The 17,416-nt window shown below is 42.1% G+C and overlaps 1 protein-coding gene and 2 long non-coding RNA genes across 3 annotated transcripts in view; 2 read left to right on the top strand and 1 right to left on the bottom strand.

The window, feature by feature from the left end:
* LOC136307721 (uncharacterized) overlaps positions 1 to 17,416 on the top strand; it is a 530,662-nt gene that overhangs the window by 184,823 nt on the left and 328,423 nt on the right. The window lies entirely within an intron of this gene.
* SOX21 (SRY-box transcription factor 21) lies at positions 1,522 to 3,633 on the bottom strand. Its single transcript, XM_066236447.1, has one exon. The coding sequence runs from the start codon at positions 3,496 to 3,498 to the stop codon at positions 2,668 to 2,670; it is 831 nt and encodes a 276-aa protein (XP_066092544.1). The 5' UTR covers positions 3,499 to 3,633; the 3' UTR covers positions 1,522 to 2,667.
* Positions 3,782 to 5,220, top strand: LOC136308765 (uncharacterized). The gene is made up of 2 exons (XR_010726173.1): positions 3,782 to 4,850; positions 5,087 to 5,220. It is a non-coding gene; the product is annotated as an uncharacterized lncRNA (long non-coding RNA).

Raw genomic sequence — 17,416 nt, 5'->3', positions numbered from 1 at the left:
GCAAAGACGAAGGCTTGAAAGGATTTAATTAACCGTGTCAGGGATAATTACCCCTGGACAGTCCAAATTAGTTTTGCATAATCGCTCAGAACCATATGAATTAACTTATAATATTGCAAAGAGCTCGGGGAATAACAGGAGAAGGATCGTTTTAATTAGTGAATCAGGGTCAAACCAGCAGAACCTATTTCTCACATTTCCAAAACTTTGCATGGTTTTTAAAATATTATTCCGTTGGGGGAAAACAATGACTTTAAAGAGTTGGGTTGCTTATATAGACATGCAACTCAAGAGATAGTCTCTATCTATGGGGAAGGAGTTTAAAACCAGTTGGGTCTTGTATCTTGAGAATTTCTACCTTGGGAGGTTGGGTGGGTGGGTGGGGGGAATAAAGATCTCCCTTTATTATTATTTTTTTCTGTAATAGTCTTCCTGGTGCCTTATAATCTCTTCTCTAAAATTAATGATTTTTCACTTATGATTTCAAATCTTTTTCCAGTGGAAACTTGTCTAGCTCTGGAAATTCAAGCCTCTCCACTAGAATGTGCTATATTTCTATTTTAATGTCATTAGCATGACAAAATAAAGCCCCAAAGAGGCTAAAAGTTGCACATTGTTGTTAGCTGTACAGCAAATAAAATCTTAAGGTGTAAATAAGGAATATGCCAAAGATATGTTAACAAATTACACTGATTTAAGTGGTGGGGCTCTCCTACTACAAGATAAAGTGGTCAGGCAACTTTCCCCCCTTAAAATGTTACTGGAAACTAATGAAATGCTTTGAACGGTCTGGATGTTTTCAATGGGCTCTGTTCTACTGGTTCATGAATGCCTTTTTTTTTTCCCCAAGATAATACAACTACTTGGTTTTTAAAAAATCTTCTTTCCTATTCACGATTAAAAATGTGATAAATCAGGTTTTTGGCTTTGAATAACAATGGCTTGATTTAGATTTCCTAGTAAATCTATTCAAAAGTGAAACAAAGGCCGCCTTTGGGGGATACCTTACACTTCACCTGGACCAGGCACGTAAGGGCAATTCAGATAAAAATCTTGTTAGGAACTCAACAAGAAATAGAGGATTTTCTCTTTTCCCTGGTTCAGGCTTTATTTAAACTCTTTGTTCAAAAAAAAAATGAACAGAGTGATAGTCAGATTCTAATTTACAGATATAGTTTAGACATCTAATATTAAATTAGAAGGTCACACAAGAAAACCATTTACATATAAACGTTAAAACCAATACTTAAAACTTTTAAAAACTTTATATTACATAAAGCCAAAATGAAACTAAATACATGTTAGCCAACTTCATTCACAAACATTAGTCAAAATATATACATTTAAAAAGAAACACAAAAGCTATACTTGTGGAATGTTTTTCCCTAAAATGTGTTTTATCATAAATTGCAAATGAATTGTAAGTGATCTAAAAAATAAACTAATTAGAGAGGGAACTCCAAAACACATTCAAATAGTTCAAGTTGGTGGAGAAATGCTAGTTGACAACGAGACATGTCAAAAACAATTCTGTGGGGGTTTTTTTTTTCAGTTTTGCTAAATAATAAATATATAATTACTACTCAGACAAAAAAGTCTGATTTAACCTTAGATAAAATTGCGATTCTGAAATAGTCCCGCAATTTTTAAAAGTTAACTTTGACATTTGCTCAAAATGCTTTAGAGTGTAAAATAGACTCAAATTTAGGGCAACGTAAATAACACATTCTCAGACTCAATGTTTGCACGGACATATACACATTTACAATCTTAAGATGAACGCAGCCATAGGGGAAAATAGGAACAGGGCCTTTGCATTTTCTGTAAACTGTGTCAGAAATCTAAGTGAGTGGACTAAGGGAGATTTCTAGCTGTTTTGCTTTTATTTAAGGGAGGAAATCCAATTGAGAACTTTTTATCTCACACATATTTCTGGTTTGCGTACCTTGCTCCAGAGGAAGAGCTCTTGCTCTAATTTGCATATGGCATGATAAACAAAAGAAACCGCGATCGTCTCACATACAAAAGGCCAGATCCGAGCGGTCACTGGTCAAGAATGGATCCAGTCTGGGAGTTTTGCTTGAGAGAACAGAGATTTGCAAAGTTCAAATAGTACAAATAGGGAGCAAGGTTGCTCATAGCCATCCTACTCTGAGAAAGTAATGACACAGGTCAGGTTTTCCCTTGTGCTAGCCATTTCAGACCTAACATTTGAACAGAGTGCATGCAACACAGACCAGGAGAAAAAATAATAAAAGAAAGATAATGAGAAACAAAAATAAAACCGACAGTAAACTTCCAACAAACAAAACTGGAGAGCCCAACGAGTCAAAAAGTTACTCCTCCACCTCTGTGGGCCAAAACGCAACAGGTTCCAAAGTACAAAACAAACACCAACCGACTGCTGCTGGATACAACTGCCCTCTTTAAAGCTGGCTGCCGAAGTGCGAGTCTGAAATGATCCTGTGAATTCACGCGCACACTCGCCCGCACACTCGCGTGCTTGGCCACTCGCGCCCCGACCGGCATCTCTGCCTCTGCCTGGCACCTATACATCTTATGTACAAACAAACAGAGGCCCCCGTGGCGGGAAGGCGCACGGGGTGGCCGCAGAGCTCGTACCTATACATATGTACACGTGTGCCCACCGGTCCTCGCAAGGCGGGGTCATAGCGCGGCGGCGTAGGCCGCGGGATAGGGGTCCAGCTGCGGTTTGCCCATGCCCGGCAGCAAGATGTAGGCGAGCGGCGGCTGCAGCCCCGGGCTGGGCCAGGCGCTGCAGTTGCACGGGATCATGTAGCCCGGGTTGCCCGGGCTGGGGTGCGAGTGCGTGTGCCCCCCGGCGGCCGCGGCGGCCGCTGCAGCCGCCGCCGCCGCGCCGTGGAAGGCGCCCGCGCCGGTGGTCGGGTAGCCCAACGACGACGCGTACGGGAGGCCGGAGGACGACGAGGAGATCTCTGCCATCTTGGAGCCGAGGTCGAGCAGGGAGTAGGGGCTGCCCGCGGCGGCGGCGGCGGCTGCTGCTGCGGCGGCGGCGGCTGACTGCGGGAAGAAGACGCGGGCAGCCGCAGCGGCGGCAGCCGCCGCCGCCTTCTCCGGGTTGGCCAGCAGCGACTCCGGCACCAGGCCGCCTCCGGCGCCGGCGTGCAGCCCGGCGCCCGCCTTGAGCGCCGGGTGCTCGGCGTCGGCCACGCTGCTCAGGCCGTACGGCACCGGGAAGGCGAACTTGTCCTTCTTGAGCAGCGTCTTGGGCTTGCGCCGCGGCCGGTACTTGTAGTCGGGGTGCTCCTTCATGTGCATGGCGCGCAGGCGCTTCGCCTCGTCGATGAACGGCCGCTTCTCCGACTCCGTGAGCAGCTTCCACTCGGCGCCCAGGCGCTTGCTGATCTCCGAGTTGTGCATCTTGGGGTTTTCCTGGGCCATCTTGCGCCGCTGGGCCCGCGACCACACCATGAAAGCGTTCATGGGCCGCTTGACGTGGTCCACCGGCTTGGACATGCTCTCGCCGTGCCGCGGCTGCAGCCCGCCGCCCGGGCCGTCGCCCTCCGCCCGGAGGAAATCAATGTTGGCTGTCCGCGCGGGCACTGGCGGCCGCCGGCGCTCGCCGAGCCTCACTTCACGCCTCGGCGTCGCTCCCGCCGGGGCGGAGGGGGCCGGGGGACCAGCCCAGGGCCGCGCCGCTTCTCGGGCTTCCCTGATCTCTCTGGCCAAACGCTCGGGAACAACGTCTCCGGATCAGGACAACTTTTAGGCGGTGTCCCCACCCCACGGTGGTAGTTTGCCCTTCGCTTTCTTTTTGTCCTTCCTCTCCGGTGGCGTTTTCTCGCGAACTCCCTGCAGGTAGACGCTGCCCGGCAGAGCTCTCCCCTCCTCGGTCTTTTCTCTCTTAAATGCACAGCAGCCCGGAAAAATGTGTTGCGGAGGCTCCACCAAGTTGAGCCGAGGAGCCCGCTGCCACGTTCCGCCAAGTGCCAAAGGGGGCTCTCGGAGGCTGAAGTGTTTGGGTTCTCCTCCGTGACTTTCTCATTTGACAGTAGCAGATGGAGATGAGGGAGAAGTGGAGGTGGTCGGAGGAGGAAGAGGAGGGGGAGGCGGAGGAGGGTCTGCGCGCACCACCGGAAAGGAGAGAGCAGCAATGGATATCAATACAAATACAGCAGCACAAGCCGGTCTTCCTGACTCTGGGTAGGGCGCACTGATGGGAACCCCCGCCCCCAACAGGCTGGGTTTTTGGGAAGTGAGGAGCTGTCTGCGTCCCCAGCACCTGCCTCGCGGGTCTTCCTCTCTGGTTGCGGGTCGGAGGACGTAGGATGAGACTTGAAAAAGGTTAGGGTCGCCAGGCCTCAGAGGAGATCCTCCGGGCTAGCCAAGGCGCCGCGTCTCGCAGTGCCCGGGTCCATGCCGGCTCGGCTTGCTCCGAGCCCCTCCAGGCGAGCCAGCCGACTGGGGGTCCCGGAGCGCGCCAAGCCTGGAAGGCGGCGCTGCCTCGCCTCGGCACGGGCTGCTGGCCCGGCACCAGCCGCGTCCCCACCTCTCTCTTCTCCGCCGCCGCCCAGCACTTGCAACTAACTTCGCCCAAGTTTCCTGCGCCGGCGCGCTGGCTTCGCGGCGTGCGTCCGCGTGTGCGCCGAGCCAGGGGCCCTCTCCTGGGCTCTCCGGAGCGCGGAGGGCGAAGAGGGAGAGGTGCTGCAAGGGGATTTAAGAAAACCACGCCGTCACCTCAAGTCGCAGGTCCGCACTGGGGCTGTTCCCGCTTTCCCGACTTCCACAGCACAATGGGCCCCGTCCCGGCCCAGGCCTTCACTCCACCGCCGCTCCCGAGGCGGCAGGAGCCCTGAGCACGGGCTCAGGTGAGTGTCGCTGCCTGCTTTTGCACGCGCCCGCAACCGGCGCTTGGTGTGCATATCCAGCAGCCGCTGAGTGTATGTATATCTGGGGGCAAGCGGAGGAGGTGGAGCCCCGGACTCCAGGAGGGAGGAGGGACCAGAGGAGCCTCCTCCCGCTCCCACACCCCCAGGACTTCGAATTAAACAAGATCCCCTCCTCCTCCCGCATCTATATTCCTCCTCCCACACCCTTTCTCTAGGGAGCAGGTTTAGGCGAGTGGAAAGCCGCGAAGTCTAAGCACTGGCGTTGGCAACTCGGGAGTCATCCCGGCTACTCTGGCCGGCCAGAGCAGCACCGGTCTCGGCTCTGGGATTTTCTGCCCAGGGCAAAGAGGAGCGCACCAAAAAGAGAGTCTCGTGAACTCCGGAGGAGCAGGGAACGCACCTTGGAAAATATTGGAGACTTTTTCTAGCAAGAGAGTGCTCATTTTTCCTCGGAGGTTCAGATGTTACTTGCAACAGATGCTTCCTTCGTTTTCTTGCACTGGTGATGCACACAGTCAGAGGTAGAGATGTGAAAAATAACTGAGGAGGAACTGAGCATGCTCTTGGCAACTCTTTGGTAAAGGAGCTAGCCCAGGCTGAGAGCAGGCATCCTAGGATGACTCTTAAAATCCTGAGTGTTTTGTTTTGTTTCTATTCTGGTCGTCAGAGCCATCTATATGCTGATGTCTTTAAGGTACAGTTAACTTACAGAATCTCGCTTAAATGCAGAGAGAGGGTGAAGATGTTCAAAATAAATAAGGAACTATAAAGTGTTTGTCTGAAAGAAAAAAGTAAAGCATACCAATCACACTATACTAGAATATTTTGTTGTTAAGCACAATACTCTTGAGTAAGAGCAGATTTTCTTTACAATTGCTATGATGCAAAAATAAAATAATATGATTTCATTTGCATATTTTCCTCACTTCTTGGTATGCTACAGCATACTTATAACATGATCAGTCTGGAAATTTTATTCACAAGTTGGCCTGCCCTTCAGGGAAAACTTGCTTGCTTTCTTTCTTTGGCAGTTGGTGTTGACCTAGCCATGTGGTGTGTGCAAGTAGGAAGTTCTAGAAATAGTTAATATTTTGTCTTCCTTGTGATATACATTTAATTTATACACAGATACATACAGACCCAAAGCATTGATTGAAATTATAGACTTAAATAAAAACTGTTTTAGGTCATTAGATTTATTTAAGAGATAGGCTTGTTTTATTGCTCATTTTAATAAATAGAATAGCAATTGTTGCTTTAACTTTTGTTGCTGTGATTTCATAGAAATGTAAATCACAAATGAAATGTGTAGGAGTCTCTTTTTTTTCTTAAAGCTATCAAATTTACAAATGTTTACTTTGTATCAGCTAGGTCCTTGTATTGCTACAACAATTGGACTGATTTCTATAGAACCGTATTACTTTACAACCTCTATAAAGACACTGTCATTCACAGACTCTGGGTGGAGGAACATTAAAACAGTAGCAGGTGTAATTACACAGTCTGGAATATTAAATATACTGTTTTGTGATGATAAACTACAAAATTATCATAGCTGAGCTTTTACCCTACTAACTTGTATAATCGTTTTGAGACAAAAATATGATATACACTGTCATACAAAGAACATAGGCATGGGGTTGCAAGATATGAAACACTGTTACTCACTAAACAACGTGAATAAAATTGAGTCTAATCATAGAAATTGTCATACACAAAAAAGATGATTGAGAAAAAATATAGTATATTGGTTAAATTATAATATACTCTTTTCAAATTTAAGACATTTATTGCAGTAAGTTATTACCATGGGAAAAAAATGTTTGTATATGTGATTGAAATGTGTGCTCATCTGTGTAATAGTACACAAAAATAAAATACATATGCTTCCTTGGTAGTTTTAGAAATTGTGCAATATTGCCTGTTTATGATATTAAATAAACAACGTTTATTTAAGTTAAGAATGTTAACCTGTGCAAAACAAAGGTGCTTTTCCATATCTAAAAAGAAAATGGCTGCTGGTGTGCTTGTTTGTCTAGTCACCAAATAAAACTGCACACATTTCAAAAAGATATTTGGTTTTTGATGTCACTTTTTGGGGGATCAATATTCTTGGCCTAAACTCTTGCCAACCAAAGCAAAGCCCCCCACAACAAACTCCATGAAAGGGAGCCAGTGGGCTCTACTGTTACTAACTAACCTCATACCTCTTGTCTGAGTCTGGTTGAGCTTTCCACAAAGTAAGTTTTTGTGCCTTTTCTTTCTTATGTACCAAAATATATTTCCATAGATTTTATGAATGACTTGATTGAACATTTTTATTCTTGTTCATTTTTTACCTAAATGTGAAAAATACCAAGCTACAGGGAAGAGAATAGCCTGTGTGAGTGAATAGGAAAGGAAAAATAAATTGGAAGAGAATTATAAGTTTGTTGGGCTCTTTATTGTCAACTCTTGATTGTGAACATCCACAGAAAAGTAGACCTTGATCAGTAGAGTTTGTGTGGGCTCTGTATTTTTCTTGTGGCCACAGTAATACACCTGTGCTCACAAATATATCTAATCAGAAACTGACAGTCTTAGAAAAAGTTTGCATGTCTGTGTAAATTCAGTTTCTCCTTCCCCCCCTTAAATTCTCCCCAGTAAATGGTCTTTTTTTTCCAATCCTAAAACTTTCACTAGGAGGCAGCAATGAGGTTGTTGGGGAGTAAAAAAATACATTGGCAACACAAGACTGACTTTCTTTCTCTATCTCTTTTTCTCTCTCTTTTATAAAGGAGGGAATATTTGGGTCCCAAAGAAAGACAAGGGATTAGAGTGAGTGAAATCATCACCCTCCCACCTTCCCAGCTCCTCTCACTCACTGGATTTTCACCCAGATGGCTCACTGTCATATTTTTCTGGAACCATACAGATGGTAAACCACAGGGAAGTAACTATAGTAGTAAAGAAGATGGCTTCAAAGTGCAGAGGCCAAGTCATCACACTTGGAACACTGAGAGCAGGTAGCTATAGTTAGAGGACTTGGGGGTTGTGATTGTTAGCAAATGCAATGAAAGAATTCATAAGCTTTCATAACTTCATGGAAATGTAATACAGCCTGTTTGTCCTGTTAAGAAGGAAATGAGTGACAAAAGCCAACCTTAGGCAACCACAATTCTCTAGTCCTACTCCTCCACCTCCCTAGTTTTATTCCCATCAGCCCACTCCCATCAGCCCCCTGAAAGGAAAATATCCCAACCCATGCCCCATAAAGCCAGAGAGAGAAGAAGAGTTGAATCGGACAGTCACGGCAGGAGTGAACAACTGCATAAGTCCCTTTACTGCTAAATGTTTATCTTTTTGAGATTTCTGTCCCTATAGTCTCACTGCTTCGGCCCTATTTGGACACTGAAAGTGTCCAGATCAATTATAGAGACAGCTTTTCTCATTCCTTTTTTTGTAGTGCTCACACAGGCTAATATTTTCAAAAGGAGCTTTACGTAGATGACAGAGAAAGGAAAACAAAATAAAAAACAGTTACCCCTTGCCCCCCCAACACTCCCCCCCCAAAAACACCTAAGTGAAAAAGGAAAATACAAATAATCCAAGACAGACTTCACAAAGTACTGATTTCAGATCCCAAGAACCCTGTAAAAGCAATGAGCAAACTCAGAAACGAATGAGGTGGGTTGGACAGTCATATCATGGGTCTGTGTAATGAAAACTCCTTCCAACCCATAGTTCTCAAATGAGACTGGTTTCTGGTAGATGGGTTTACTAGTAAATTTCATCATCACACATGCTCTTGTTGATTTTGAGAAAGAGCAAACGTGAAACACGGAGTACCCCTGAGGGATTCCAGCAGGGTGGTGAATAAACCATGCTTCCAGCTTTACCAAGTCCCTCTGTCTGTCTGTCCTCCTGTGTGCATTGCCCTGTGGACACTTGCCCCTCAGATTTAGCTTCCTATCCAAGGATGGGTCTGATTTTGAGCTCCTTTGCTGAGCAGGTTGATTATTTTAGAGCCAACATTGAGTTCTTACGACACCATATCTTTTACATATATTATCTTATTTAATTTTTAGTCATTTTTAGGAAAACTCTATGAGGTAAGGGTTACTTCAATTTGGAACTGGGGAAGCGAGCCTGAGAACAGATGAATAAGGAATTTGCCCAAATCACACAACCGAAAGTGAAAGAAGAAGGATTTGAACTGAGCTGATGTTCTTCACCATCTCCACACTGAGTCCTTGTGAAAGGTCCAGCCCCTTCCTGGCTCAGATTCTCAATTCCATCTATAAACTTTCTAATGTCTTCTGTGACTCACTCTCTGAGGGAGTGCCCAATGGCAGTCTCTCCACTAACGTGTTCCAAACCCACAACAACAACACCCCAGTCACCAGAGATAGTCTCGTCAAGTCCTGTCCTGGCTGCTCAGAGCCAGGCTCCCCCAGCGCCCGCAGTTGTCAACACAGATTCGGTCTCAGCTACAATCCACTATCCCTCATGCTGTGGGCCTCCCACTGCAAACACTGAACAATTGTCGGCCCTGCATGAACCCAATTCCTACCCATTCTCTGATAGCCAAGGGCTGCTAAAAGGAAATCTAGTAACAATGGTATCTAATCTCAGTCTTAATGTTCTTCCAATCCTAGTTGTCCATTTCACCTTCTCTCCTTCCCTTTTCCCTTTATTCATCCCTTTCTTTCAACCTTTCTTTTGCAAACATCAAGTGCACAAAATTGATTTAATCACAATTCCTGATTCAAGATGCCTTCTCATAATTGCTCCATCAATGGCTTCTTTATTTATTTAATGATGTTACAGGTATCTCTGAATCTGAAACCTGCTGGTAGACCTATATCAAACCAAATGCTCTCTCCAGTAAACTATGTACTTGCCCTCCTTAACCCAGGGGAACCATGTCCATTCCCTTGATTTTTTTTTTTTTAATTTGGCCATATAGCTTTGTTTACCTATACATATCCTTTAAAACCGTGTTTTCAATTTAATTTGGTTTTAATTCACAAAAGTTAAAAGCTTTATATAAAATTTTTAGTGATGAAAATTTTCATTTAATTATATTATTTGGTGTCAATATTACTATATGTCACTAGGTTTTAATCATGTGTACTGGCCTCTTTTTTTTTTTTTTTACAGAGAGAGGGATAGATAGGGACAGACAGACAGGAATGGAGAAAGATGAGAAGCATCAATCATTAGTTTTTTGTTGCGAACCTTAGTTGTTCATTGATTGCTTTCTCATGCGTGCCCTGACTGTGGGCCTTCAGCAGACCAAGTAACCCCTTGCTCAAGCCAGCGACCTCGGGTCCAAGCTGGTGAGCTTTTGCTCAAAGCAGATGAGCCCACGCTCAAGCTGGAGACCTCAGGGTCTCGAACCTGGGTCTTCCACATCCCAGTCTGATGTTCTATCCACTGCACCTCCACCTGGTCAGGCTGTACTGGCTTCTTGCTCATGTCTACTGATGCACACATGTAAGAGATTTTACAGGCAAAATTACAAATGGGAAACTCATTTAGTGCCGTACCTTTCTCCAAGTGTGTCCCTTGTGTTTCTGTTTGCTCTTGAATTTTCTCCAGATATTCAGAGAGTAATTTTTAAATATGCTGTCCCAAGTTTATGATTTTTATCCATGAGAGACTTGGTCTTAGAGGAGCTATGCCTCCATTTCCAGAATCCATCCAAAATTAATTTTTGTGTATAGTATGAGGTTTTATTACTTTCCATATAGATACTCAATTTTCTAGAACCATTAATTGAAAAGACTGCCTTTTTATATGGCTCATTATTGCTACCTTTGCGTATGATACGAGTTGATTTCTGGACTCTCTATTTTGCTTCATATTTTTTAATTTTTGCACTAATATTGCACTAGCCTAATTCTGACAGAGCAAGTCTTCTCATCTTCTGCTTATTCAAAAGTATCTTGGCTACTCTTGGCCTTTGCATTTTCATATAAATTTCAGAACAGATTGTCAGGTTCCAAATATTCTTTAGAACTCAAAATATTTTAATTTTTAATTGAGGTATAGTTGACATATAATGTTATATTAGATGTAGGTATACAACATAATTTGATATTTCTGTACATTATGAAATGATCACAAAAAGCCTAGCTAACATCTGTCACCACACAGTTACAAAATCTTTTTGTGATGAGAACTTTTAAGATTTACTAAAATCTACATATTTATATTTTAAAAACCCATTTTAATTAAGATTACAACTTTAACACTTCTAATCCATGAGCCTAGCATCCTTTCATTATTTTGTTGTTCTTTAGTTTCTGTGAGTAATATAGTTTTCTGGTAGAATTCTTACTCATCTATTATTCTTAGGTGTTTAAAACTATTTTTGATACTATTAGAAATGGCATATTTTAAGATGGTATCTTTTTTAAAGATGATATCCCCTAAATAATTTTATTTTCTGTTTGTTGATTTTTCTATATTGATTTGGTAAGCGGCAACCTTGTAAACTATTTTTAATTCAATTAACTTAGTAGGTGTTTTGAAATTTTCTACATACAAAATTATATCATCTGTGAATATTGAGAGTGTTCTTTCATTTCTAATTCTTATTTATTATATTTGTTTTCTTGCCTTACTGGGCTGTCTAGACTCTTCAGTTCACTGTTGGACAGAAATTGTAATAGTGGGCATTCTTGTCGTTTTCCTTACCAATGTATGGCATTGTGGAGGGGAGAATCATGGTACTCTTTGCAGAGCTTGGGCTTTTAAAGATCTAGTTCAGGCCTGGTCCCACTGCTACTCAGTGATACACTTCTACACATGGATTTCTGCTTGGTTATTATTATTATATATTTTTTTAGTTTAGACAGTAAGTTAACCAACCAAGCCATAAAGTCTTTATCTCTAGAACAGGAATCTCCACCTGGTTGGGTCCATGAACTCTGCACACTGGAGGAAAAACTCCATTGGTATAAATTCCTTCGTCCTCCATTCCTTTATCAACCTAGCAGGTTTTTGCCAAATATTATCGCTCACCACTTACCTGGTTATTATGTTGGACTATTTGCTCTGACCTGTCTTTATGCCACTATGCTATTTGCATCTTGCATTGGGAACTGTAGCTTCTATGTCAGGACCATTAGGGGCCAGGTAGCGTTTTCCCTAGTTTCTTACACCACTTAGGGATAAGGTGACTGCTTGTCCAGGCTCAGTGCTTGATGTGCTGAGGACAGGCAAGCCCCCTAATCACTCCACACCACCCATGCCTAAATAAGTACATTTGTTAAATCCAGTAGCATTATGTTCCCTTTTTCTAGAGGCAAGATAAAATAACCCATCAACAAGCAAACACCATAATTCCTTCTAATTTTTGTGACTTGAATGTAACAAGAGGGCACATGGCAGGAATCCAGAAGCATTAAAGAGTGGTGGTTGATCTGATAGCAATCAGCACCTAATCATTCCAGCTGCCTGAAAAGTTGACTCATGACCTCAGTGGACTTATCACCCCCCTGGTATTTGGAGAGCTGCATTGTATTTTAATGCTTTGTTTGTGCACTAAAGTGTTTCTATACACTAACTTCTTATTTGACGTGTCCTTTTGTTGATTATCAGCCTCCAATTTCACATTCCAGTCAGTTGTCAGGAGTGGCCAGACTGTATGATCATAGGCGTGCCTGTTGTGCCGCTTTTCAATGCGCTTTTAAAGCAGGATTTGACATTAATGCATGTACATTGTCCACTAGCAAATACATCTATTGCTGTCAAACAAAGCCCCATATTTGATTTTAAAAATGTGTCTTTGTTTATTTTCTTGAGGCAAAGAGGGACTTTCCTCTTGGTCAGATTTCTTAAAATAATCTGACAAGAAAATAGTATCTGGGCCCTGGCCGGTTGGCTCAGTAATAGAGTGTCAGCCCGGCATGTGAAAGTCCCAGATTCGATTCCCAGTCAGGGCACACAAGAGAAGCGACCAACTGCTTCTCCAACCTCCCCCTTCTCTCTATCTTGCTTCCCCTCCTGCAACCATGGCTTGAATGGTTTAAGCAACTTGGCTGTGGGTGCTGAGGATGACTTCATGCCTTGAAACAGGTGCTAAAATTGCTCTGTTGCTGAGCAACAGAGCAGCAACCCCAGATGGGCAGAACATTACCTGGTAGGGGGCTTGTCAGATGGATCCAGTCAGGGTACATGAGGGAGCCTGTCTGTCTGCCTCAGCGCCTCTCATTAAGAAAAAGAAAGAAAGAGAGAGAGAGAGAAAGAAAGAGAATCTCATTGATTCATTAATAATAATTTGGAGTTGCTTCCTTTTTTTTTTTTACAGAGAGAGGGATAGACAGGGACAGACAGACAGGAATGGAGAGATGAGAAGCATCAATCATTAGTTTTTCATTGTGCATTGCAACGCCTTAGCTGTTCATTGATTGTTTTCTCATATGTGCCTTGATCGTGGGCCTTCAGCAGACCGAGGAACCCCTTGCTCGAGCCAGCGACCTTGGGTCCAAGCTGGTGAGCTTTTGTTCAAACCAGATGAGCCCATGCTCAAGCTGGCGACCTCAGGGTCTTGAACCTGAGTCCTCCACATCCCAGTCTGATGCTCTATCCACTGTGTCACCATCTGGTCAGGCTTAGAGTTGCTTCCTTTATAAACATACCTCCAGAAGTCTGAGTTGATCACTCCTTGCTTTATGTTTGTTCATAGCCTGGGCGAACTATTATTTGAGCAACAATACTTTCTGGTTGCAACTATTAACTGATTAAATGTTTCCTTAACTGAATATGTTACAGGCAGAGACTAAATCATGATGATCATTATATCTCAGTACCTAGCCAGGCTATTGGCATTGAATACACATTCAATAAATTGTTGACTGAATAAATCAGCCACATGTTCCAAATCTGTGTGCATACAGCCAAGGAGTGGTTAAGGATTTAACTACATGATTCAAATATGGGATTATTAAGTTACTCTGTTATTTATTTATTTATTTATTTATTTAACCTTAATGAAATCTAGAGTGGTGGTGGAAATGAGATGAGTTAAATAATGTTTCTGATACTCCTAGCAAAACTCCCACTTTTTATAAAAAAGATTTATTGGGGTGACACTGGTTAATGAAATTTTATGTTTCAGGTGTACAATTCTATAATACATCATCCGTATGTTGTACTGTGTGTTTACCACCCAAAGTCAAGTCTCCTTCTGTCACCATTTATCCTCTTCTTCTCCCCCGACTTTCCTTCTGGAAATCACCATACTGTTGTCTATGTCTATGCTTTTTTTGCTTAATTCCTTCACCTTTTTCACCCAGCCTCTCAACCCCTATCCCCTCTGTCAGTTGTCTGGCTGTTCTGTGTATCCTTGCCTCTGTTTCCATTTTATTCACTAGTTTATTTTGGTCATTAGATTCCACATATAGGTAAAATCATATGGTACCTGTCTTTCTCTGACTGGCTTATTTCACTTAGCATAATACTTTCCAGGTCCATCCATGCTGTGACGAAAGGTAAGACTTTCTTCTTTTTTACAAACTCCTACATTCTTACTTTCTATCATCAGGCTAGATCAAGTATAATTTACTCCTTTCTATCCCTGAATAATATGGTCATTATTTAAATCCTTAATCTTAAACTGCTATTGAGGACATATCTGTAACAAAGACAACATCTTTTAAATTTCTTTTTTTTTTTTTAAAGATTTTTTAAAGACTTTATTTATTCATTTTAGACAGATGAGAGAGAGAGAGAGAGAGAGAGAGAAAGAGAAGGGAGGAGCAGGAAGCATCAACTCCTATATGTGCCTTGACCAGGAAAGCTCAGGGTTTTGAACTGGCAACCTCAGCATTCCAGGTCAACGCTTTATCCACTGCGCCACCACAGGTCAGGCTAAATTTCAATATAGAAGTTGACCTTTGTTTTTAAAAGTCCCTTGACTATACAATGAAAATATATAGTTGAATTAAATCAAATAGAATTTTTTACTTTAAAGGACTCATATTTTTACTGGATACACTCTAAAAATCACATTTTTTTTCAGGGCTTATTTGGACCTGAGACAGTAGGTCAGACTCTCAGGTATTTCAAAATGAGTGCCTTGCCAAAGTTGCTTTTGAATCACAAAACAGGCTTGGGAAAAGGACAGATGAAGGAGGACTTAAAAATTTTGTTCTGAACCTCTGCTATGGACTGAATTGAATTGTGTGCTCCCCCCCATTTATATATTGAAGCCTTAACCCTCAATGTGGCTGTATTTGGAGATGGGGCCTCTAAGGAAGTAATTAAGGTTAAACAAGATTATATGGGTGGGGCCCTGGTTTTATAGAATTAGAGTCCTTTTAAGAAGAGACACCAGAAAGTTTGCTCACTTTGCACTCACTCAGAGGAAAGGCCGTGTGAAGACAAAAACAGTGCAAGTCAGGAAGAGAGAACTCTGATGGAACCTTGATCTTGGACTTTCCAGCCTCCAGAACTGCGAAAACAGTCAATTTCTGTTGTCTTGGCCCCTCAGTCTCAGGTATTCTGTTATCGCAACCTGAGCCGATCCAGTCTCTGTATACATACCTCTCTAGTATTTGGTATTTTACAACAAAAATTTATTTTTGTATCATTTTTTATCACACAGACACACAAAAAATCTAGTAAAAATAATCCACTGACAACTTTGCTCCACCTCACTGCAGGAATAAAGATTTTCATTCTGGGGTAGATAATGTCCTTTAATGTCCTCAGAGTACACTGGTTTCATTTATAAGTACAGAATAGTGGCATAAACCATTTGAACTGGTATTTTTTAAAATCTTTTTTCTTAGACAAGCAGAGGTCTAGGTTATAAGAAGCCTTGTAACTTCTACTTGTCTTTTGGTCTCCGGAGCCCTGAGCTGCCATGTGAAAATGTCAACTACTCTGAGACTACTTGCTAAGAGATATGCTTTGATTAACAGCACCAATTGACTGAAAAGCCTTCTGGCCATCCCCACCAAGGCAATAGGCACAAGAATAATGCTGTCTTATATCTTCCTGAGTAACCTACCCACCAGCAGAATACCACCATATGCCATGTGGGACAGAAGAATCGCCCAACTAAGTCCAGTCCAAAAATACGACCTACAAAATTGTGAGATATAATAAAGTGCTTGTATTATGCTGCTAGGTTTTGAGATAGCTGTCCTTCAGCAATAGATAACTGGAACAACCTTCATCTGGACATCAAAGTTCAGAGTTATACTAATTAACTAAGAAAAACCAATCTACTACTTTACAAGTTGATTCTGTTGAAGTTCCTTAGTTCCATTCAACCTGAAGCAGCCAGATTTAAAGAAGGAAAAAATACACAGGTTGTAAAACTTACAGGGGAAGCTTTCTCTTGGTGCAAAGAGAATGGCTCAACAGCTGAAATTCTATAGTTGACAGCCACCTCCCCTTATGAAATGACTGTATAGACAGTTTTGGAGGGAGAGGGAGAGAGGAGATGGATGCCCCTATGCATAGCTGGGACCACTCTATTATAATCTTTTCTGGTTCCTAGTCATGGACCTTAATTTTCAATCCTGACCCCCAAAATAGCATTTCTCAGTCACTGCCTAGATAAAATTGTTTTTGCTTCTAAATTTTCTGGAGGTAGCCGGGTAGATATAAACCCTTTGCTTTCCACAAGTGAGAGAGACAAACTCTCTTTGACCACATATGTCACTTTTCCCCTGTAGAATTATAGTTTAAAGAAAATTCTTTTTTTTATTAAAAAAAACAATGCTCTAACTCAACTCTAGAGTATTAAAATGTCTTAATTAAAAAGACAAATACACTAAGTTCAAATATTATATATTTCTTGGTAGTATTTGTCTAGTGTCAGGAAGATTCCAGAGTCACTAACCACAGCCTTAGTTTTAGAGGTTATTTTCAGAATTCCATTTCTTTTTTTCTTGAACTCTTAATTTTTTATTCTTAAAAGGATTATGATCCACAGATTTTTCATATTATTTTATTGATTAATTCCAAAGAGAGAGGGAGAGAGATACAGAAACATAGATCTGTTTCTGTATGTGCTCAGACAGAGGATTGAACCTCTATGCATCAGGACAATGTTTTAACCAACTGAGCTATTTTGAAATATATGTAAATAAATTTACTTCATTAGACTGCAAAAATAATCTGTTATTTAATGAGAGCTGGTTACACATCTAATGATGATCCTGTTGAAAAAAAAAAGTAGAAGCAGAAGACATCATTAGTGGACACAAAAGCATGTAATAAGAGGTTCCACCTCTTTGCTTTAGCTATAAGCTTTTTGCTTTTATCTCTTTTCATGGATATGTTTTTTTAGGAAAATATTGGCAATGCCTGCAGAGATTGATTAATAAATTCCATTGCTGACTGTACTCCTACTCAATCTGATGAATAAGTGGTTTTGTGGTTTCTGACATCAGCAACACCATCAATTAAAATACATACTGCAATTAATGAGTTTTTTATTAATTGAAAATAAAACACTATCTTAGAGAATAATCAATATGTATTAAAAAGGCAGGTTGGAGCGACACAATAGCAGGAATACTAAACTGAGAATCAACATT

Source organism: Saccopteryx bilineata, chromosome 6 (genome assembly GCF_036850765.1).
Source record: "Saccopteryx bilineata isolate mSacBil1 chromosome 6, mSacBil1_pri_phased_curated, whole genome shotgun sequence".
Classification (NCBI taxonomy): Eukaryota; Metazoa; Chordata; class Mammalia; order Chiroptera; family Emballonuridae; genus Saccopteryx; species Saccopteryx bilineata.
Note: the sequence above shows the minus strand (reverse complement) of the source record. Positions and strands in the feature narration are given on the sequence as shown.

Excerpts from the sequence above, each read along its gene's own strand:
- SOX21 (XM_066236447.1), bottom strand. The coding sequence starts at position 3,498 with ATGTCCAAGCCGGTGGACCACGTCAAGCGGCCCATGAACGCTTTCATG.